The sequence below is a fragment of the Eubalaena glacialis genome, chromosome 2, assembly GCF_028564815.1.
Source record: "Eubalaena glacialis isolate mEubGla1 chromosome 2, mEubGla1.1.hap2.+ XY, whole genome shotgun sequence".
Taxonomy (NCBI): domain Eukaryota; kingdom Metazoa; phylum Chordata; class Mammalia; order Artiodactyla; family Balaenidae; genus Eubalaena; species Eubalaena glacialis.
In genome coordinates, this window is record NC_083717.1 from 18240164 (window position 1) to 18264882 (window position 24719).

At 36.8% G+C, this 24719-nt stretch overlaps 1 protein-coding gene across 13 annotated transcripts in view; it reads right to left on the reverse strand.

Annotated features, from left to right (window-relative positions):
• The window catches only part of PARD3 (par-3 family cell polarity regulator), a 628388-nt gene that overhangs the window by 262210 nt on the left and 341459 nt on the right, over nucleotides 1-24719 (reverse strand). For all 13 annotated transcript variants that reach the window (XM_061179018.1, XM_061179012.1, XM_061179004.1 and 10 more), the window contains 5 exons: nucleotides 21115-21206; nucleotides 18861-18944; nucleotides 6837-6962; nucleotides 5307-5686; nucleotides 1299-1438 (listed from right to left, as the gene is read on the reverse strand). In XM_061179018.1, coding sequence (XP_061035001.1) covers nucleotides 1299-1438; nucleotides 5307-5686; nucleotides 6837-6962; nucleotides 18861-18944; nucleotides 21115-21206 — 822 coding nt within the window. The remainder of the gene's footprint in view (nucleotides 1-1298; nucleotides 1439-5306; nucleotides 5687-6836; nucleotides 6963-18860; nucleotides 18945-21114; nucleotides 21207-24719) is intronic.

A 24719-nucleotide genomic window follows, 5' to 3' on the forward strand; every position in this document is an offset into this window, starting at 1 on the left:
AACAAGCTACAACTACAAACAGGGACTAAGAGTACCCCACTTACAGCCCGAGGACAAGAGGCCCTTTCTGGAAACAATACCCTAAACACAATTTGTACTTAAACCTTCCCTTTTACTGGGCCTCTATCACTCTCCCTTTAAAACATGGTGTCATGCAAACAAGACAAAGAGGAAAGAGGAAGATTGAAGGAACCTAGGCCCAAAATGTAGACACAGGAAAAAATCTGGAAGCTATTCCTTTGCTCCGTTACTTTTCAAGAAATCTTTAGATTTCCCCAGCTGGAGCTGGGGAGTTCAAAACTACATATGAAACTACAAGTTAAGAAAAAAGGATAATGTCATAAAAATTTACTTTAACATTAGTACTTGTTTTTTTTTCTTAATTTAAGTATAGCTGATTTACAATGTTGTGTTAATTTCTGCTGTACAGCCAAATAATTCAGTTATACATACACATACATTCTTTTTTTAAATATTCTTTTCCATTATGGTTTACCATGGGATACTGAATATAGTTCTCTGTGCTGTACAGGAGGACCTTGTTGTTTATCCATTCAATATATTTAATATTAGTACTTAAATGCTAGTTAATAATTATGAAACACAGTGCCTGCCACTAAAAATACAGACAATGTTTTCTAAAGAAAACACAAGAAAAACCACTAATAAAGTATCCTCTTTCTCCATCTTTCTCCCCTTTATTTCTACATGCACAACATTCACACAAACTTCATACATAAGAAATTATGTATCTTTATGTATGTCAAAGATAGCTTCAAAGACCAATGAACCAAATGAAACCCATGAGGTACAGAAAGGAAATTTTGAAAAACTATTTCTTTTTTTTTCCTGACATTTGATTTTTATGTCTCAATTCATTCTCCACGCTGACATTTCCAAATTTCCTTGTTCTTCTCATCAAGACACACTGTTTTCATTTATTTCATTTGTCTCTGCTCTGATTCCAGAGGAGATAACATTTCTATACTGCCAGACATAAATTTAAAGTCATCCAGAAATATAACCTAACAGACACTCTACTTACATAATGACAAATGTTATGTATCTCATAAACCAAATGTCCAAGTAACTAAAAATTTATGAGTAAACTAAATGAAAAGACATTTCTCATCAAATAATATGGAGAAATGTAAAAGTGAAGCGGAAATACAATGTTTTAGGATGCATACTTCTGCTAAAATATATAATTTAATTTCATATTTTATGAAAATGTTAAATAGACTCTGACCCTTGAAAATGGAACTTTTCAAGAATTATGAACTTCCGAAGCCACTCACCTCTATGAGTCTATCTCCCGCCTTCAGTCGGCCATCTTGGATGGCGGCCCCTCGTGGGAGGATGTTTTTCACATAAATTGGAGCTGAGCCACCTATTGTCACATCCCGGGAAGTGATGCTGAATCCCAAACCTTCTGTACCTGAATATATAACAGAAAAAAAAAGAGGTAAACAAAATGAGATATCTTGAATTTCACAGGTATATCATACAAGAAGGATTTGTTATTATTCCCTACCTCAACTTGACATTTTGTAACTTTCACACTGACCTACACATTTAATACTTTACAAGTTGTAAGATTTTTCAACATAGACTAAATTATGGAAGGTTTAAATGGTATATATATCAAAATTCATTAGTCTAAGAAAAAACGGGAACCTAGTCAGATGAAAATAATATACAAATATGCCTGCTGAATGTTTTTAAATTTGTCTAAATATTTGATTACGAAAATAAACAATTTCTCTACGCAAAAAAAACCACAAAAAAACCTTCTGCTAAAACCCATAGTATCTCAAGTATCAAGTATTACTGTGCAATAATGGTATCCAGATTTGAAGGGTAAGCAGTGAAGAAAAGGAAGAGAACAAGTCCAGGGAGATGGAAAACAAATAGTGAAACGAGAAATGTTTCTAGATACAGATAAAAGAACCTCCCCAAACTGACAGGATGAACCATATTATCTTTGCCTAGTTCTCTTCTAGTTCACCTAAATCCTACCGTTTATATTTCTCAAAAAAAAAAAAAAAAAAGGCAAATTACCCATCTGAGATCATAGCTACCAAATCTGAGGATCACCATATGATGTTTAAAGGTACTGAAACCAATGAGGCATTTACACATTACTGTGCTGGTTTGTATAATTTCAATTCCAGGCTCTTTGGCAGCTTTCTCAACAGGCACCCTTATAAGCTCAATACAGTGAAAAGGGTTATGTCACTGAAACCAACATGCAGTGAGCCAGAATGAGCCAAGAAAAAATGTGAAGATAATGATAAATTTCTAATGAATCAACAGAATTTTTATAACACTTCCAATAATGATTCATTTCTACCAGAGCTTTTAAAAACTATATTAGGTTCCATCTCAATTAAAATGATCTGAGGACAAGTACTTGCTCAATAAAGGAAGAATAAACAGATATGTAAAGGTGAAAAATCTACAGAAGAATTCATTAATTTGATGCAGCACTCGCTAAAAAACTATAAGTCAGGGTATGAATCTCTAAGTAAACAAACATGGGCAAATAAACATGAATAAAAATGTGGGTTAAAGAAGAAACAAAGTAGAAATGACGAAAACACAGTACATGTAACAAAAACCTACTGTAAATATTCTCAAATTCAAACAAAACATTCATTTACTTCAAGTCTGAAATCACTTTAATGTGCCTGGGCTGTTAATTTCTTAAGTCTTCTGTGAAGACTTGAATGGCATATTGTCTATATGAAATTTTCCTAATTATTCTGCTGGGACTTTTCCATATGTCTCTGTGCTTTCATGAAACTCTAATGACTTGCAATAACATTTATTAAGGAAGAATTCTAAATTATTCTCCTTTTGCAATATTAATTTCTATGAACTACAAAGACTGATTGTTATATGAACCAAAACACTATTAAAATATCAGCAATAACCCCTAAATCTGTATGCCAAAAGTTCAGGCAATGACCTTTCAAAGAAAGATAAATAGATATCAATTTTCATTTAGCAAAGCCAACAAAACATTTTGCACTGACTGAAATAGATCACTGACCTTCTCCTCTGACTTTATTAAAAAGCTAATTTCTACAAAAGAGCAGGGTATTTGAGAATGCCAAAATGACAATAAATATTAAGAAATCATAATTATGGAAGCAGGTACATAGGGGCTATTCTATTTCAACATGTTATATGACATAGTTTCAAAATTATGCCAAAGAATCATTATAACAAAGGCTTTCTTAGTCCTTAGCTTTGACCTCAGTTTCTGTCATTCAAATCGTGTCAGTTCACTTTGAACTGAATTTAAAGTTTAACACTGACAAACCCTACATTTTAGATGTACTTCATTAAAAAATGTTAAATGTAACAATAATAACTGGCAAAAACATTGCCTGTTAACTACAATGAAAACTTGTTCAACCTCATACAATCATTAAAACATCTGTATTTAGTACTAATCAAAGACAATGAGCATTCTTTGTCACTTTTATTTATAGTGAACATTATTTTTTTATATTTGTAAGTACTGGCAGAATGCACAGGCAGTTTCCACCTTTTGCCAAACATTCTCATAGTTAATAAATTAAAATCAGGTCAGATCTATGACTCTCTGTATCAGTTATATAACTCAAGGTCAGAAAAATGTTTAAAAGAAAACCATTATTTCTATTTTTATGTTGATTGAGCATAATCTTTCTAAATTAACTTCTGTAACATGTAATCATATATTTTTAAATGCTACCAAAATAAAACTATTGATTTCTGTATTCAAAAGAGTGATTCTTTTAATGGCAAATAAAATTTCACTTCACTTAAAAAGTTCATATTATATCATAAGGTGTTAACACATAATAATTGTATGGAAAACTGTAATTAAACAATGAATATGCCTATATCAGAGTAAAAAGGCAAAGATATTTATGAACTAAAATCTTTATGACAATGGAAAATAGTCTTCGTTTTTTGAAAGATCCCAAGCAGAATTTTATGTTTTATACAACTCTCTTTGTGTTTCTTGATATGCTTTTGCTTAAAAACCAGGTCCTTTCATTTGAGTGTAGAAAAAGGAAGAAAGAGAATCTGATATTCCTCTCATTTATGCATTAACAGGGCTAAAAGGGGTTTAAGCTGATGTGATTCTGTATTTGTAAGGGGTTTCAAAAGTGGAGTGAGGTTGTCAATTCCTGATCAGGTCAACCAAGTATTTGGAGCTTAAAAAGTCAGTAACCAGAAAGAAGGCATTTGTGGTTCACATAAAGTTCAATGAAAGAGTATGATTTAGAAAGGAAATAGGAATCTCAGAGTTTACAGAGTTGTAAACTCTACCCCAAATGGAAAGAAGAACGGTCTCAATGTCAGGACACGGAAAAGGTTCCAGTAAGAATCTGCTGCTGGTGGCCACATGACTTGAGGAAATCGCTCAGCCTCTCTTGGGTTCATTTCCAACTAACTGTAGGAGTTGGTTGAGCTCATAAAAGGAGAAATATTCTTTATAATGACACCCATTTGAAGGACATGATTTAAAAATATATAAAAATGCTCAGCTAAAAGGGATGATTAATGGCAAAAGTATATCTCAGTGCCTGGAGGGGACGGTGATTGGGAATGAGAAAGTCAAGCCTAGGAGCCTGATCTGAGTCGTCAGGGAGGCCAGCACAGAAACGAACGCCTCCTGTACACAACGATGCACCGTCTAAGGGCGGGGGATCATTAAATAAACACACTGATGTAAGGCATAGGTAATAAAGTATTAGCAAGGCCCATTCCGATTCCCCTTGTCACCTTGAGGAAGGGAAGAATGCGATATTCTGGAAAAGCAGGAGACAAGGGGCCAGTGGCCTTGCTTCTCAGCATTTTACCGGGAACCACCAACAGCTTCAAGGGAGTCAATCCCTTCCCGTCACCAAAGGACGGGCTGAGCTGGTGAAGGACTTCTAACGTCCTCTAGGGGGGCTGTATGTGGACATCGAGTGGGGCACTCAAAACAGTCAGAGCCTCCCTGTTGCTCTGGGTTTGATGGTAACATCCTGAAACCCATTTCCTTCGTTGTCAAAAATTTTACGGCAGTCGTAGCTGCTACTTTTTTCATAGAAACGTAACGTTTAAGGCCTATCCTCTGATCTTCTACGTGTTAATTTTTATACAGCAAAGTGAATCTGAAAAGCATAAAAAAATATACAACTGTAAATCCTTTTTTAAAAAGACGTATCAGTTCTTAATAATGAGATAAGACTTAGGATGCTGTGGGTTAGTTGGTTGATTTTGAAAATAAATTCCGTGAAAAACAGGAAGGCAGGTCATACCTTTCTTGAGCTGGATGTTAAGCTTCTTGCCTACTTTCTTGGTGTTGTAACCACTGCTGGGACTGAACACGTGGTGTACGGCTGGGCCCGGAGCAGCGGGCGGCTTTCCCGAGGGCTGTGAGCTCTGAGGTAGGAGTCGGGGGTGAGGGTCCGCGTGCTCGGGCAAGGGGTTCGGCCGGGGCACCCTTGGCAGGGCCTGCGGCCCCGCGCTGTTCACACTCCTGTGATCCACATGCTGGCTGTCGGGGCTGAAGCGGCTCGAATAGTAATTGTTCCTCTCGCTTTGGGACAGTTGTTCGTACTGCTCTTTATTTGCTGCGGGAACCACATGGAACCAAATGATGGATGTCCGCATGGCTTGGCGAAACATATGTTGTGCTCTGGGTTTGAGAAAGAATGGAAAGTTAGCAAATGAAGACTGGCAGACTCGAAGATGTTATGAGCTTAATTAAGTATACTCATTAAGCAACAAGGACGGACAGACTTTGTTGAAACTGAAAACAAAATTCTCATAACCCATTTATCAATCGGGTTTGCAAGCTCGGATAGCAGCAGGGCTGTGTCTCCAAATATAAATTTCTCATTCTCTAGATAAAAATGACAAAGTTATGTACAACTACAGGCAAAATACCAGTATTTTGGTATACCCTCCACAAAATACCCTCCATTGTACATCATTCAATCATACTGTAGTTTTAAGCACAACAGGTATTATCATTTCAATATTAAGAGAAATTAAATATAACCTTCTCTCTACATTATCCAATACAACTTTTAAAAATCATAAAGTATTTCCTTACAAGGAGACCAGTCGAGTTTTTAAAGAAATATATTTATAAGTATACTTAGAAAACTTTAGAAAGTGACTATCCATTATTTATCAGGAAAATTAATCCAAGTTTGTGCACGCAAAAATCTCAGGAATGCCAATGCAGCTTCAATAACTCACAATGTTAAGAGCTGTTGGTCACAGTGCTATTCCAAGACCAGTCCAAGAAGCTACTCCATCTTATCTGGATCCCTAGTCAGGTCTTTAACCAAGTCCTTATGATTTCTGCTCATTCTTGCCTTGTTTTATAGGAGCTGGACAATTTTTATCTTTTTAATAGAGTAAGGGCCTGAGTCAGAATAAGGAAAATCTGAGTGGACACTGCAGGTCCAAGGAGCTTTGTCTTCCTATTTGTCACATTATATGTGACCAAGTTGGATGTGTGAGTTAAAAGTGTAATAAAAACTAGCAACCTGGTGAATTTTCCAAAAGGCGAGGAAGTGGCCAAACCGTAAAGCCTAAATTGGGCCCATAATATTTTAAGAAGTGCTGCGTCAGTCAGAGGGCATTTGGAAACATAGTCTAATGATAGTGATTACCTGGAGTTTGATGACATTTTTAAAAGCTAGATAATGGCAGAAAATACTCCTCTCCAGCATGAAGGCAGAGACCACAGACATATGGTCTGAGGTACCCCAATCGCCCGCACCCTGTCACGCCTGACGCAGGAAAAGAGCAGCGATGAGGCAGCGCACACTTACTGTTCAAATCTTCTATTTCGAAGGTCGCCATCATTAATCCTGACAATGCAATCATTCTCATGAAAAAGGTTTTCTTGTTCAGCTTTACCACCTTTCTCCAATCGTTTTACTAATAACCCCAGGGTTCTGGAACATTAAGAATGCAAATCATTACACACGTAATATCTCCACCATGCACAATGCCCTACTGCTTTAATGCCGGGATTATACTTACAAAGACTGCCTAATAAAGGGGTGCATTAAATTACTATTCAGACATTTAAAAATAACACCAACACAGAAATCACAACAGTATAAATGGTGTGTAGAAAGGGATCCTTTCAATAAACATGAGCAGTCGTTTCTGGCGTGTCAGTGTTATGCTTCTGAAACAAATCGTACACTTCTCTCTATGCTTAAAAATGCTCCCGGCAGAGCTGGCCTGATGGCTCATGGCCGTGGCAGTGGGCAGCATGGATGAGCATGGACTTGTGAGCAGCTCTGGCAGTTTTCTGTTTTAAGCTAGCTGGTACAGTGCTGATGGCAGCCCCACCTTTCCATGAAAGGAAAGGTAACAAGGAGAGGCTAACCTGTACATTTGAGATGGAAAATTGGGAAGATTCCAAAAATAGAAGAGTTTCCATTCTTGGCATCTGAATTTGGTAATGCCTCCTGTTCTGAATTTCAAAACTTCTTAGGTCTCCCAAAAGTAAGTAAGTTGTTGCCATTATTCCCATCGGAAGAAAATAGAAAGCCAGCGACAAGTTCCAATAATGCCAGTCACCATTCACCCCTCCACGTGTACTCAAATTTCAAGTCAAAAGAAAAGCCCAGATGAACTTTTAGAGACCAAGATGGAGGGAAAAAAAAAAAAATTATTACAAATGTACTTGGTCTAGAGCACTAACTCCTTGACTGACAGGATGGACATTCTTTATACCCTGGGACAAATAACAAACACTATATATGAACACAGCTTGATACGAAATAGGAATCTCCACCTAGTTCTGATGCTCTGACTTAACTGACGGTTAGCATATAATCTGTATTATGATCATGTTAAAATTTTTATGAACTTATTTTTGGCTTGTCCCAAGCTTGCATTTTCTTTCATAATCCTAATATTTAGAGACAAAAAAAAATGCCCATACAGAAACTAGCATTTAGGGGACTTCCCTGGCGGTCCAGCGGTTAAGATTCTGTGCTTCCAATGCAGAAGGTTCGGGTTCAACCCCTGGTCAGGGAACTAAGACCCCACACGCCACACAATGCGGCCAAAAAATTAAAAAAAAAAAAAGAAACCAGCATTTAGAATCCTACATAAATTAAAGTTGAAGACACCATCATTTCCAATCGCCTGTCTGTATTTTCCAATGGAGTACAATTTGCAGTACCCTGTATATGCTTTCCAGTAGAGAGATACTCCAATAGATAGCATCCTTCTTCTTTTAAACCTTTGCAGTAATTGTTGTTGTTGATCTCGCTCCCCTGCTACTGTTACCTGTACACACACCTTATCTCTACTGTTGCACTGTCAGCTCCTGCAAGGCGGGGAAGGTGGGACTCAGCAATACATGCTCCAGCACTCAGCTCGTAGTAAGGTCTTGACAAATGACAACTGAATGAATGGGTGCTTGAGTTTAGCTGAAGCAAACAAATCTCCTATTTCTAATAAGCTTTTTGCAAAATAGAATAAGTGAAATAAAATCCAGATTCGGATCCTTTTTTTCATGACGGTGTCACTTATACCAAACATAGGACTGAGCTGAAATGAAATGAATTAAAGCAAAGGTCCTTTTTTTTTTTTGCTTGTTATTTTGCAGTTTAACCTTCTTTCTTTCATAAACATTTACTGAGTCACTGCTTAACTTCACTCTAATCTTTATTATTAAATATAATAAAGAGGCATGGTGTTTTACTATGGTTAAGCATACCTACCCACAAGAGTAAGAGGAGATAACATTTAAATTGCCTTTTGTCATGTTACTATTTGGGGATTAGCACCTACTAGTGTAAGAGTCTAAGAAGCCTGGTGACTAATGAAAAAAATATGACGTAGGTCATTTTTAGTTACTTGCCACCATATATTGGAACTATTGATAAATAAATATAAAAATTCTCTCAGCTCAAAGATAAGAAAAAGTACACTGACACAGCAGCGTGAGCAACTTAACTGTCTGAGCTCCTACTTGGCAGGAAGCGATCTCTTAATGTGCCACACCAATAATTAAGTGACCGCTAAAATGTCACCAAGCCCACAATCTATCTCCCCAAGCTTCCCTACTGTTCGTTTGTCTCTATGGGCGACTGAACAAAGTGTTCTATCAAAAGCATCCCATCATTAAGATATACCTATGACTCTGCTGAATGGGACAAAATAATTAGAGAAATCAAATTAAATCACAGTTGTTGGTAATAGTGGAACCAGAAGAAGACATTGGGCCACTTCGCCATCCAAGCAGCCATGTGAGAGCACAGGGGAAGGCAAAGATGACTTGGCCACCCATGGGCAGTCTTAACAGAGCCACAGCTTGGTACCACACCTGTTGCTAAAAGCTGCCTCTGCAGACCAACAGGGCTTCTTTCAAGTTCATGTATTCAGCCTCTGAGTAAAAATATGCCCTACCAAGAGTCACTCCAGTTAATTAATTAGTTTTTAATTGGTGAGATCGTGAGGGATTTCTCAATATGGTTACAACATTTCTGTGATCTAAAGTGACTGAAAATTATTATGCCTTTATGTATTCCGAAATATTTTATGTATTCCAAAATAGTCCACAGAATATTTTTAGAGAAAGAGAGAGAGAGAGAGACTATGTTTAATGGAAATTACTTAGCAGGTAACTAGTACCAGTCATTTGTTCAAATTTATAAATTTATCTCCAATAGAACCTTTCAGTATCTATGACAATTTAAATAATATAACTTGGAAATCTGTAATTTAATTCTATAAGTGGCATTAATATTTTTCAGATGAATAGGTCTATAGATTTATATTCATCTAGGTAATCATTTTCCTTTTCTTAAATCTACTTTTTTTCCCCATGGGAATCATTCTACAATAATAATCCACAGTAAAAAGGCCTGACGTGCTTCATTCACTGAATGGCTTGTCTTTCTATACAAGCCCTCATATATGGCCAAATGCATGAGTAATCCTAACATACAGTAAAAATGTTACAAATCATAAACAAATATGCTATCGCATTTACATGAAATATTGCAGACATTTATTAAATGAGGTTTTAGAATCCAACGTTGTAAAAGTAGTTGCAACAACCTCAGAATCCTCTTTCTCAGCACTAGAGGCTCGGGAGCTGATGGGGGTGGGCTGGTGGGGGGGGCGGGTAGAGGAGCAGAAAGGGAAGAATTTCACCCTGACTGACACAGCAAGTGATCAGGGAATCAAGGGAACAGACTGAATTAAGGAGAACTTAGTAGCCTGCTGATTTCTAAGTACTTGACCACACTATTAGAATCACTCTCTCCAAAAGAATGGATTAATTTAAAAGGAAAATGGTACAATCTGCAAAATTATCTCATTTGCTTCACTAGGTGAAAATGATTACAAAAGGAATGGGGATGAACTATCAAAAAAACTTTACAGGAAAATTGAACTGATAACATAACAGCCAGACTGAGAATGAAGAGGGCCCTCTGAAGGGAAATCAACGGGAAGTAATAACAGAGACTTTCATCTTCCTGAAAAATGTGTGTGTGCCAGCAGTTACATCTCCACACCCGCCACCGCCCCAGGAAAGGCGACTCGGATAGTACGATTAGAAACAAATTTTAGGGATCTATTTTGCAAATTCAACCAGCAACTAGAATTCCTTCTAAAGGAACAAAGAAATGAGTACCGATGGTGTTGTGGTTCCCATAACACTCTTATTAGAGAAAATAATTGAAGGTCGTAAAGGTCAGAGCATTTTGGCATGTCGCTCTACCGGAGTAGACAATGGATTTTCTTCTTGGCAGTTAGTACCAGAATTCCTTGCTAGGGCAACCACTTTCCATCAGAAGAAGAAGCCACTTTGCAAAAAAGAGAAGAGAGGGGAGCAGGAGAAGAGGAGTTGGGGGAGGGGTGGAAGCTCTGCTTGTGGGGAACAGCCCAGGGGCAGAAGCACCAGCCTGGCTGTGCTGGCTGGCACAGGAGGACGAGCAGGTGTATTATTAACATAGCAGGGAGGGCGGCTCTGTGACGCCACGGCTACAGGGCTCAGGGGTACAGGGGACAGACCTCTTCACCTCCTGCATGAATCTAATGTGAACCCAACTTGGCAAGATGCTTTCTAAACGAGTGGATTTCTTCTGGTAAATCGGAAACATCCCCAAATCTACTCCTCTTCCCTGGTCCTTCTACCTTTTCAAAAATTTAGGGAAAAAAATACTATGTCCACTATGTACAAATCCCACTTCTGAATAATTTTCCTAAAAGAAAAAATAGGTAAATACACACGTTTCTTTGAAGTCTTTCATCATGGCTTTTGTACAATGTTTCTTAACCCCCAAAGAGGGCAAAGAAGAAGAATATAGCCCCAGAGAGCAAGCCATTGAAAGGCGGCATCTCTGTACACGATTTTGGATGCATAATTAGAAATTTAACTGCTTAGATTATATTAAGGGTTGCACCACTACATTTTTACAAGGTTCATTAGCCTAATTATACACTTAATTAAAACAAACTCAGTCACACATGTTAACATTTTCAATTCTAAGTATAAATTACAGCCAATGATAAAACTGAAAATAAGTAACAAATGTTTTATTGACATCTAAATTGGCTGAGCAAGTCTGAGTTTTGCTTTGATAATGTAAACTACCACAACTGCCACCCAGCTGTATGGAAATGATCATAATTCATCTTAATAAAAGCTGACATAGTATAAACACCACAAATACAGTGAAGGCAGAGAAGCCATGAGCAGAATGGGCTCGCATCAGCAAGACCCTCTCACCTCACTGAGTACTAAACAGGGGACTGGCAATGACCTATATTCGATCCCTCAGAACCACAGCCAGAATGCCAACTTAATATAACATCTTGATTTTTTTTTTTAATCTTTAGTGGATGAGATAAAGTAGACCAAAAAATGGTAAAGTAAAAGTAGAGAATTCCTTTAGATTAGGGCAGAAATGATAGGCATCGTACTACTACATTTAAAGAAGCAAGATTTATCTAAATGTAAAATACAACTTTCCTCTCTAAAACAAATGCATTTAGCATGTCCCTTTATTAGAACAAAGCAAGTCTGCAACTGAGAACGCACAACCTAAGACTTACAGATGAAAGGCTACAGATTCAAGTAAATAAAGTTAAATTGTGTTTCTTGGAAAACACTTAAATTAAAATCAAGTACACAGAGTTCAAGAGCATATTTATTCTTTTAAAAATGAATAGCCAACTTTAAAACTCTACAGTGAACTGAAATACAGTATACAAGCCTTGGATAAATCTCTTCTTAACACGTGAGTTGTTTCCATGAAATTCAAATTGGCTGTAATTCTTTATTAACAAATACACCCAACTAACTAAATAAGTGTGTTATTAGTTAGGGATAACTAATATCCCTGGGATTCTCAAATTTATGATATAAGAGTAAATTCTCATCTCACATTCATGATAGAAGAGATCGTTTTCCACTGTTACAAAGACTCATCAGCACTTGCCTAGACAACCAGAACTCCCAGCATTTGGAGGAAATTTTAACAGCACATCACAGGAACATAAGTGGAAGGTGAAATATCATTCTTCTTAGCTGCCACTGCCAAGTACCTCACTAAAAGTATTTTACATGTATTTTATAAGTACATGTATTTTCATATTTTAACCAGACAAAGTCAGAGGAGTGTCCCAGCCCTCAGATGTGAAGACCGAGGCTAAGTGAAGCTAACTTGCCCAGACCACACTTACTAAAAAGACAGAGCCAGATTCTGTCCCAGGCATCTCTGGCCTCAAAACATGGGTGATTCCTAACAACCCCTCTGCCAATAACATGAAGACTCAGCAGTGGTCCAGGCTGTCACTGACTGCCGCAAAGAGGGAAGACAGCACAGCTAACCGGAAATTCTGGAAAAAGATGAACTGTCTGTTTTTGATGTGTTATAGAGCAAAAGATAATAAAATAAAGGTTAGATGAGCTAAGAGTTATAACTAACGTTATTTATAACCCATGTAAATATTAATCAGAGGAGCCAAGTTCACAGATTTTCACTGAATAATTAAGTAGAGGAGCATGCGTTTTCTTAAGACCTTCCAAAGATGTCTGCTAACTACTCTTGTATACAGAATAGTTCAAAACTTTATAAACACTTCAGTTTTTATTTGAGAGGGAAATTATTCAATATGTGCATCTACAATACAGAAAACAAACATTTATCTTTCACTCTTTTTCTATATTAATCTGATCACAGGAATACATATTTTCCAACAGGGTCACTTCTATTTCAACTCCAAAACCTAAACATTTAAAATATTCTTTTAGGGATGTGACTTTTTTTAGCTTTACGTGGCAGAATTTATGGACAGTAATAGAAGTAAGAAAATAAGTCCAGGAAAAAAGTCATGAAAAGAAACAATATGGCAATCGAAAGGTTTGGTATTGACCCTTCACCTGATACTCTACCAAACTGAAGATAAATGGCTGAAAAAAATCATTTGGGATACAAATCAAAATTAATCAGACAAACCAAACGATGGCACATCTGTAAAAAGAAAGTTGAGAGCAATTAATAAGTAAGGCATTTGGCAGCATGAGGCAGCAGCAGAAAGCTTAAAACACGCAGACCCGTACACACACACACTCCTTCTTACCAAGGACTGTTTTCCTAATTAAAGACTTCAGATTTTTCCTCAGGTCTCACGGTTGACAATCAGATATTGGGAAGAAGAAATCTGTGAGTGCCTGTTACTAATTGGAGGATGTTAAATGAGGTTGATTTTTTTCTATTTCCCTTCCACCTGGGAATTTGTTAGAATTAGTAGGGTGCAATGATGGGAAATAATATGCGGTTACAATAAAGAGGCTTTCTCATCAACCAAGTAGATGGAAATAAAATTCTGGACTCTGGCCCCAAAAACAATATGAATAGGAAACAGAGAAGAAGGAATTTTAGATATGAAAAATAATAGAATGTAAACTCCATGGTGGCAGGCATTTTTTATTTGTCTGCTTCTCTAGAGCAGGGCTGGCAAATTACGGCCCATGAGCCAAAATGTGACCTGCCACGTGTTTTTGCAAATGAAGCTTTTTTGGAATACAGCCAGGCTTGTTGGGTTATACATGTCTATGGCTGCTTTCACGCTACAATGACAGAATTGAATACTTGCAACAGAAACTCAGTGGCCCACAGTGCCCAAAATATTAACTATCTGACCCTTTACAGAGAGTTTGCCTAGAACCAAGAATGGTGCCTAGGAGATACCAGATCTTTAAAAACAAACAAACAACAACAACAACAAAAAAACTCTTGCTTAATAAAATAAACAAACATACAATTACTATTTGCATAAGAAAAAGCACAGTGAAAGAAAATTCCAAGGGCCACAGGGCTAAGAATAAAGAATGTATATAAATGGGAAAAGGCCCATTACAGAAAAGGCACGGAGAAGCAGGCTGCACTTTATTAAGAATAATATGCTTTAGCCATATGTGTTTCCAGAGGGGAAAAGATTAAGAATATTCACTATAAGTTAGACTGGGAGTCCAAGTAGAGGAATAATAGTTATTTTTTAAAATAATACAATGATATTTCTTGAAAACCTTCAACAATTTCTCTATTATTTACTGAATGAAGTCTCAGAGGCCATTCATAAAGTGCTTTCTAACCATCTCTCCAGTGTTATCTTCCAATACACTCAGTTTCAAATCATTGACTCATTATTTCTCAGCAAATCACACAAATTTGTATGGAGCATCTTCCCTTCATATGTTCTCTTCCTAGAAAGACTATCTTTCCGGAACATCACTAGCCTAAGTCCTATATTTCCTTTAAAGAACAGATCAAGTTCTACTGCTTCATAGCATCCAATAGTCAATAGCCCTACTTCCTCTAAACCCTATGGCACATGTGCACTGAGTTCTTTAGACACATAGTATAGATCTTTTTATATACATATTTCTCAATTAGACCTTAAGTCCCTTAAAACTAAATACAAAACCTTACTTCATAAGCCCAGCCCCTATTTCAGAATATACTTTTATATCTTGCTTTCTAAATACTTAAAATTACAACATAATCGTATTCCTAAGTAATTAGAAAGGCTCAGGAAAACTCATTAACATCAAGGCAGGATACATTCTTATTGTTTTGTTTCTAATACAGCAATGAAGAGCTAATAGGGATCATCACAGTAAGCTTCACTGAACAATACCGTTGGGCTAGGTCCTAGAAATATAAAAAAATATAACATGAAACATGGTTTTTCTGCCAAAGGAAATGACAATTACTTGGCATAGCCTTCCTGAAAACAGTAGCACTTGTGATTTAAATAAGGAGGTTATGTTTGACATTTAAATCAGGAGGAAATGAAATTACATGTGTGAACTGAAAATCAATTTCAAGGTAACAAAACTGTGAATAAAGAGTTCTGGGTGGGGATCAGTTAACTTTATATTTTTGAATAAAATACAAGATGATGACTAGAGAAAAACAGAGCATCAAGGGGAGACAGCACAGGGAGTTCCCTAGCAATACAGTGGTTAAGACTTCGCCTTCCAATGCAGGGGGTGTGCGTTCGATCCCTGGTCGGGGAGCTAAGATCCCACATGCCTCTCAGCCAAAAACTAAAAAAAAAAAAAAAAAAATGAAAGAAAAAAAAAAAAGCCAGAAGCAATATTGTAACATATTTAATAAAGACTTTAAAAATGGTCCATATCAAAAAAAAAAAAAATCTTAAAATAAAGGGGGAGGGGGGAGACAGCACAGTCTCTCCCATGCATTTATTTTGTCTCCGTTTCTACCATCCAAGACACTGGCTGGGGGAACGGCAGCCACAAGCCAACGGTCACTAATGTCCCCAATCAGGGAACAACATTCAACCTACTCTAGAAAATAGCCTTTTTAAATTGGTCCAGCAGGATTTTTATTCAAAAAACTTCATTATACCTCAGGCCATAATAATACCTAAGTAGCTTTAAAAATTTCTCTAACATTGACTTCACACTCTTCCAATTTTCCTGAATTATATTTGATACTCGAGATGTTCGGCATTGAGTTTCTTCTCTTTACGATGTTTAATTCCCATTCTGCACTGTTCTTGAGGCTTTTTGACTTAGAAATTGAAATCAGAAAGCAATACTGACATGCATGTGTCACTTTTAGGAAAATAAGTATTCAGTAAGCGTTATTCAATTAGTTACATCTCCCAAACTGAGAGGGCCCAAGTATGATTGGAATTTTGTACAAAGAAAGTTATTCTTGGAAATTTCAACTTACATCCCATGAATATGTATTCTTGTATTCCCACTGGATAATATGTGCAATTTCTTCACGAGTCCTGCTTAATTTCTTCCTTTCTGCTATACTGCGTTGCTTAATTTGCCCTTGCAGCCACCATTGAGCTGATGTAGCTCCCTTTATAAGCTGTCATCACAATTAAAATCATCTTCTACAACAAGTCAACTTCAGTTACCTAATTCAGACAATCCCTCCTCTATCAGCTCACAGAACACCTATGATACAAGGATGTCGGCATTTATCACATAATTATAACAGTGTGAGTTCTTGGCTATCACTCCATCTTGACTGCAAACCCCTGGAGACAGACTGTGTCCTGTTCATCCTTATTTCCCAGCACCTAACACAGGAACCATCACACGGTAAATGCTTGGGGAGGTTTCTGACTGACTGAGAAGAAACCACGTGTCAGCATTTCTGAGAACAAGTGAGACAGGTGTCTCTGGCTCCTGAAGATTGGCATCTATGATTCTTCAGCAGTCCTCCTGCTGTTCTCCGCATTGTCAGCCTCACTCTGAAGAGCCACGATCGTCAAGGTGATGAGGAAGCTCAAAGATGCATCACAGGTGTTGGGGGGAAAGAATTCTGTTCTGTTTCCCGATATGAAAACTAGTAATGCCAAAAAAAGGATTTATAAAGAATCTCATTTTCTTAATCTCTTTGTCCCTTGTATAGGGAAGCTGTACAGGATATTCTTCATTAAGTTGCCACATCAACAGGGATTAAAAACGACTCAGCTATAAAACACCTTCTAGTTCTGTAAAGGGATCCTTGTCTCCTTGAATGTGTTCTGTATATCGAAACGAAACGCCATGGTAACCAGTAACTGTGGTCGATTTTGTGAAATGCCTTCCACTGAATTAATCTGCAGTAGATTTCTTTTTCTATCTTATACTTCTTTTGCTTTAGGCTTTTTAACCTATTTTATCCTAATATCCTTTCACACTGCGGTAGGAAATGTGTAATAAATGACAGAAAATAACATGTTTGTAACTGAAATACTGGTTTAAAGCCGGTACATACACAGTTAAATCTCGTTTGTGATGAGTTGTATTCCACAAGCAGTTAAAGACACACTAATATTGGGAGGCTATCATCCATGCATTTTACCCTCTTCTCATATTTTTCTACTCATGAAATAAATGGAAAAAGGGTTTAACTTCTGAGATCACTTAAAATTATAATTTTTAGAGGAGATAAAGGCAAGGGCCATTTTGAAAACAACTAAGCTCATTTAACTGAAAGTCCTTTGAAGACATTTCAATGCTTCTCCAGAGTTTTAAAAAAAAGTAGGAAGAAAGTGAAAGCAGTCATAACTCTGTGAATGTAACACCCTCCCACCCCCAATTCAAGGTGAATTTCACATCTTGTTAGATATAACGCTCACATTCAAGCCTCGTGCTCCAGCAGAGTTCTACGTAAATCACAGTGCCAGCTTCCAGACCTTCCATAAAGCGTGTGCTTTACCAAAGACATGAAATCTGGACTCGATACTGTCAGGAACATATACCAGGAAGGCAGTACAATTGTTCAAATACTTATTTTGAACAATTAAATAGATAATTCAATCACATGCTTGTAACTGATGTTTCCTCCATCTCTCACAATATACTGGACGCTTGGAATTCCTTGACAAGGGTTGAAACTATGTTCCTGTTCTCAGTCACTGGCCTAAGGTGACTTTCCAGCTCCCCCTTTTCTTCTCCCAGTGTAAAAGAAGTTAAAAAATAGATAAAATGATAACAATAAAAGAAAGAAGTTCAAACTAGGAAGCCAAATAGTTCATAAATGTTTCATTGGGTAATAATTAGATGGGTAAATAAGAGAGGATGGGAGTAAACTTCAAAGGCTGATGCCCGCCCCCTCTCCATGGGGAAGGAGGCAGCATTTCACTTGTGGATGATGGAGGCTCATCAAACATTTGATTAGTTGCAAATGCAGTTCATAGTATTTGAATACATATAAAAGCAAACATACACTAATTCTTTCATAAAAAGAAAGCAGCGGGATAAAAGAAACTCATAACATTTGACGTTTTTAAGGATATATGTTCTATGAAGTAATGAAGTCATACTAACAAATAGTACAAAATTTTGACATTTGAGTGGGCAGATTGAAGAGAAGGAGACACAAGTCACACAGTAGAAAATAAATCTACAGTTTGTCTAACTTAAAAAAATTTCAAACATAATCATAAAAATCATATAAAATTTAAGAACTAAATAAACATAAAAGCAAATTTTAAATGAATCATTTTCTATGTTATCCAGATGATTTTTATTGGATACATTTTTTCCAGAAAATTGCTTTAAGCTCTCCCTTACCTTTGCACATTCAGCTGGAGTTCTGGCTCTAAAGGCTATCATCAATTTGCATGGATGTGATGAACGCTAAAATTATTAGGATAATTTAAATGCCCGATTTCTTCATCAGCCTAAGTGCTTTCTGTGATTATAATGCAGTGGCCCCCAAATGAAAAGGCTTCTATTAAGCATATGCTAAGTCAACACCACTCTATATCTGAGCATAAATGAAGATAAAACACTCCACATTATGATTCAATTAAAAACCTGCAAGATACGTTACCTGCCGCCTCGAGCACTGAAAGGCACTACATGGATTCCCAGAGGCCCTCCATCGTTGGGGACTTGTACGAGCTTTACCATATCACTGTGAGACAATATGATGAATGAGGGAGCATGAACATGGACCATCACAAACCGAAACTGAAACCAAACCAAACACAAAACCGCAACGACACAGACGCACAATAAACAACAAAGGAGGACAAAACGAAAAATCCCACCAGGCACACACACATACACATACACATTCTGGAATAGAAGCATGGTGATGAGGGCACATTCAACTCTACATACCTGCACACTAGTCTGATGGCATGGGGTAGGGAGGGGGGAGCAATCATCAGAGATAACTACATTAAAAATGACACAGCACCGCTGCTCTCGGACCACACTCTTCTGTGTAGTCCAAGTATACATTTTGTGATCAAATCTCTAGACTTCCACTGGAAGTTTCCCATCCTAATATCTATTCAAGGACTACGAAGATTAATGGGATAAAGATGCTTCAGCTGCACAGCACTTTATAATTTACAAAGTGCTCCTACACATGTCACATCATTGATCCCCTCCCGCAAAAGTCCAATAAGGTCAAAGCTTTGCCCCGGGAGATGGCAATCCAGATGGGATACAGCCACCCTTACTTCCCAACTCAGAGCTCCATGGAAGGTCACCATCCTACTTGCTGTAAGCTCACTGCATATGCAGGCAATGCAACCCCACGGGATACCCGTAAAAAATCAAATGATTGTCCCAAGGGTGTTTGTAATTGAACTCTAAAGTCTTTAAGCTATTTATATGAAGTAACATGAAGTTACTTCTACCACATAACTACAGTACTTTAATATTAATATCAAAAGCCCGAGTTTAATGCAACTGGCATAATCTGGAGAATGTAAATTTTCTACGCCATTTCAATGAGATTCCACTTTCTTTGTAGGTATTTCTGTGGGTGTGAGTACTGCACAAAAACCTAAGCAGTCCTGATCTAACAATCAATATTTGGAAATACTATTTCAATTACATATCTAGTTTTAAGCAATCTGGACAATCATAAGTGATTACCAATGGACTTGACCAAGATCACAATATAGTTTTTATGCAATGGAAAATGCCAATGCTACAACTGTATTTCTATGTGTATAGATTCAATCACATACACTAATTAGGACAAAATTGAAATTTTGTCATATTGCCAACATATTTACTAAAGTAATACTATTTAAATGGATATTTAATTTTTTTCTATTTTCATAGAATTTCCTAAAATCCTATCTGAGATACTGTTAATACCATTTGAACATGTATTTAATGACTGGTTTGTCAACTAAGATGGTTTGCCAACTAGTATAGTAACTTTAATAAATTTATTTTATTTTATATTCTTTCTCAAAAGAACTATGACAGTGCAAGTGTTTCATAAGTGTGTAAATACTTAGAGAGTGCTGGTTGCTGAATATCCAAACATAATCTGATTCAAAGCCTGTTTAATCTCACTGAGAAAGTTCTTATAGCCCTTCCTTGGAAGACCAAGAAAAGACAAAATTAAGAGTTTAATTATTAATATCTGGACCCCCAACTTTTACCCAAAATCAAAGAAAAAATTTAGAATGACTGCCCTCCCTGCTCTAAGGTAACTAAGAAGAAGTCTTGAGAACATCTTCCATTCAAACCTGCCATTATTTAAGATAGTTGTAAAGTTGTGATAATATATGGAAGTTTTTCTTTGACCTTTTATACTTTAAATCATGTTCAAGATCCCTAACCTGTAATTTTTTATCAAATATCTTGAGAGATTCTATTTCTTCAAATCAAAAAAATATACACTAAAATGACTAATGCTTACATGATCCAACTAGTTTTTCAAGTAAATTATGTCCACAATTTCTTTTTTAATTTAGCGAAGTTGAAGAACAAACAAATGACCAAAATACTGACATACAAAAGCAATCTGAAAACAGTTACAGTGCTGTGAACATAACAAACTTTTTTCAATCAAATACTATTTTATATTATAATTTAATAGTATTTGCCAAGGCATGAAACTCAGAGCAGGTACATGTGAATTTCCATGCTATAGTTCTTACATTAGATCATTAACTCAATAGATGAAAGATGCTCTTTGGAAAACAAACCAATGCAAGGCATGTTTTAACTAAGCACAAACATAACGCATGCCATATGCTTTCGGACTACTTGCTGCTATCAGTGAAGCTACACGGATATTACAGAGTTAGTTGAAACTGTCAGTAACTTACTCCAGAGAAAAGTTGGGTACGTTCTCCACACCAGTGTCGGCGTGCCCCACGGGCTCAACACGGCTGCTGTCTTCCTCCGTGCCATCCTCATCCTAGAGAGGGCGCAACACAAAGAGAAGCACACTCTGAGTCAGGTTTATTCTTATGCGGTGAATGAAAGGAAACTGAATAATTCAAACTGGAGTCTAAGAGGCATTATGATAATGTTAACAATATCTCTCCTCTAGCAAGGATGACCTTTAATGATAAGATGGGTTTGTACATGTGAAAAGCTGCATTTTAAAGCAACAGTCTCCTGAGTTAGTACATCCTAGGGGTGAACAAGATGCCACTGCAATAAGGAAAGAAAACATTAGAACTTATATTAACCCTCTTATCATTTTTATTTCACTTTTTGGTGTATGTTTTAGGAAGTAATTATATATTACTACAATGTTATAATAAACTAATAAATAAGTCTACATTACTCTGGGGATGCATGGTTAACATTTATACTAATCCAAACAGTTGAGATCATTATAAACCTTAACGACTAGCAAAATCTTCAGTCCTATTGTCAGTTCCCCAGTTCCTATTAACACACCTTGTCAAAATGAACATCAAGTAAGCACAATCCTAGACTTAGATACTTCATCCTGTGAAATCTCACATAAAGTTACCCTAAGCCAATCGACTGATCATTTAGAGGTAAAGGCATTAAGATCTTAGCCATGAAGAACCACTTCTGTTTACTTCTGTTACAAAGGACCCAGCGGCGGGAAAGGCACAAAGAGTAAGATAACCAACCCCAATAACCACCATTGTATTCTTCCTTTTAGAAAGGCAATAGTTTGTACAAATTATATTCCAACATGCTGTAGAAATTGGGTAAACATGCTGGTGCTTCAAAAGGTGCATGTGGAATAAATGTGATGGTTCATAAAAGTAAATGAAATGTCACCCAAGAATATGCCTTACTTTATAATCTTGGCCACTGTCTTTTCACTAAGCAGTTCACTAACAGTGACGTTGGCTTTACAGGATCATTTGAATAAGGATAAACATGCCTGACGATATCAATGGTCCTATTATCCAAATTAGAATATTCAGAAAAGACTCAGAATCTCCAAACACAGTGGCTAAGAGGCTCATGAGGGTTTCACCTTGGATCCACAATGTGCATACTTTATGTACACATACAATTTGTTAGGTTTACCCTTTCTACTGTATAAGTTTGATAACAGTGAGTTTATATGTGAACTTAACTAAACCACCTAATGAGAGTCCACCATTAGAGAAAAACTGTATACTTTTAACCATGCATTTAACAGACTCATAGTAGAAATATATACACCATCAACAGAGACATCAATCAACAAAATGATAAGCAAAGGCTATAGGTTCAAGACACAGCATCAAACAATATTTCAAATTATTGAAGCAATATGAAGGCAAGGCAGGGCAGTTGGTAATGCCCAACTGACATTTCCTCTGAGAATCTACCAAAATAAGAAGCTGAATGCACCGAGTTTTTCTATGAGTTTAGATAGGCTCCATGCATCCTCAATGGCAAGGCACTGCATGAAGTCAAGCTACTTTAAGATTGATGACCCTGTGTTCTGAGAGGCTCTAATATGTAGTTTTTAGCCACCTATCTCTTTTAAGCACCAGCACATAATACATTTCAAAGGTTAACCAGCATCTTGAACCTGCCTAAGAACCACACTTAATGTAAACAAGAACTCCCAAAATTATGCTTTTCCATTGGGAGTGGGGGTAGGGAGGAGAGAAATGTGATTGTATTTATATAAATCAGATAGAAAACATACAAACAGTCTTATGGGTTAAAGACATTTTGTTTCAGGATTCATTAATAATGTAAACACCGCTGAAACACCACCATGATGTATAACCAACAGAAACACCTATGTGGCACTGTGAAATGGCCACATAAATGAAACACCCCAAACTACAGTGATGAAACAGTAACTGATAACTGACACATTCATTGTTCCCACAGTGGCCATTATCAGGTCCCCAAGAGCATGCAGAATATTATTTCATGTAGCTGCATATGGTGTACAGTTATTTTGCAAAATTCACCGCCCTGAGGCTGAGCTGCAACTGCTGTGGGAACCACAGTGTCTGGATGTGTACAGATCAGCTCCTATATTGCTTTATTTTGTTGTTTTGTACGTTTTAAAGCTGCAGCTGAACATAGTCACTTTTAGTAGGAGTTATACACTGAATTCCGTCATAACCATAGTAAATGAAGCTCAGTTATTATATATGTCAAATCAAGATGGAAGGTCTAGAGTATCAATTTAAGCTACATAGTGTTAAAAAAAATTTTCAGGTGACTCAATGTACTTTTTGTCCTTTACCTTCTCTCCATTTTACAGCAGAGTGTACTGGTTAAGAGTTCAGATTAGAAAATTAAACAAACTGAGATGTGAACACTAAATGTGCCATCTGCCAATTTCACATCTTTAGGAAAGTTATATACCCCTTTTATATCTCTATCCCTTCTGTAAACTAGGAACAATAAAAGCATCTTCTTTGTAGGACTACTGAGAGGAATAAGTAAGATAACCCACGTCACAATCATAACATAATACCTGACACATGGTAATTGACAATAAATGTTAGCTGTTATTGAAAAGAGAAATAAACAATAAATATATGACATACAAAACATACCTTAGTAATTGTTTCAGGGTAATGTTACACAGCTATAAAATATTTTGAGAATATATATTTGTCCATACATACCTTGTGCCTTGCAGTAAAATTTAATATTAAACATATTACCTACTCAGTTAATTACAAACCGTATCATCTGCATTTTATAAAGTTGCATAAAACCCGACATTTGTTGCACTTTGTTGTATACAACGTGCTTTCATCATAAAAGGCCTCCGGAATGAGAAAACATATTAAAAAATATAAACAACTAATGCTGTATACAATCCAGTAAATGGTGGGAAGAAGAAAACACGATGGGTTGTTAGTTGAGGAAATTTTCAAAGATAAAATAGATGTGAAGAACCGTGAAGGGTCTATGATTTCACCCTACTTGAAAGCTCATAGTGAGCCTGCCATAGCTTCATGGATGTCACAGAGGACACGAGACTCCCGGGTCGGAGACAAAGGACAGTTCATTACAGCAACAGCATTAGCCAGAGCATCACCCTTTCATGCACTGATTCCTAAGCTAAAATTCTCAGGGGCCCACACAGAAGAAACATGAGCCCAGGGAGCTCGAACCTTTTACACAGGCAGTAAGCATGTCTGCCCACTGCTTTGGAGAGAGACACTACGCCTATCTTCCAAGGCTTCTTTCATCACATTGCTGAAAGAAGAGTCCAGCACAAAGGCCTTTATTCTCAAGATGTACAAAAATGCAAGAGAACCATGGAGAATTACCTCCCAACAACAGAGTTTAATCTGAGCATTGCCAAGTGGTAGCATTTATATGATCACTAGCATACTAAAACTGGGAATATGATTAACAAATGCTCTATGATAACAAGGTCTTTTGAACGGTAACATTAAATTGTACTAGATAAAAGAGTCATACCTTCTATATCAAGGAAAAACTAATTTTTCAATGTGGAACAATATGC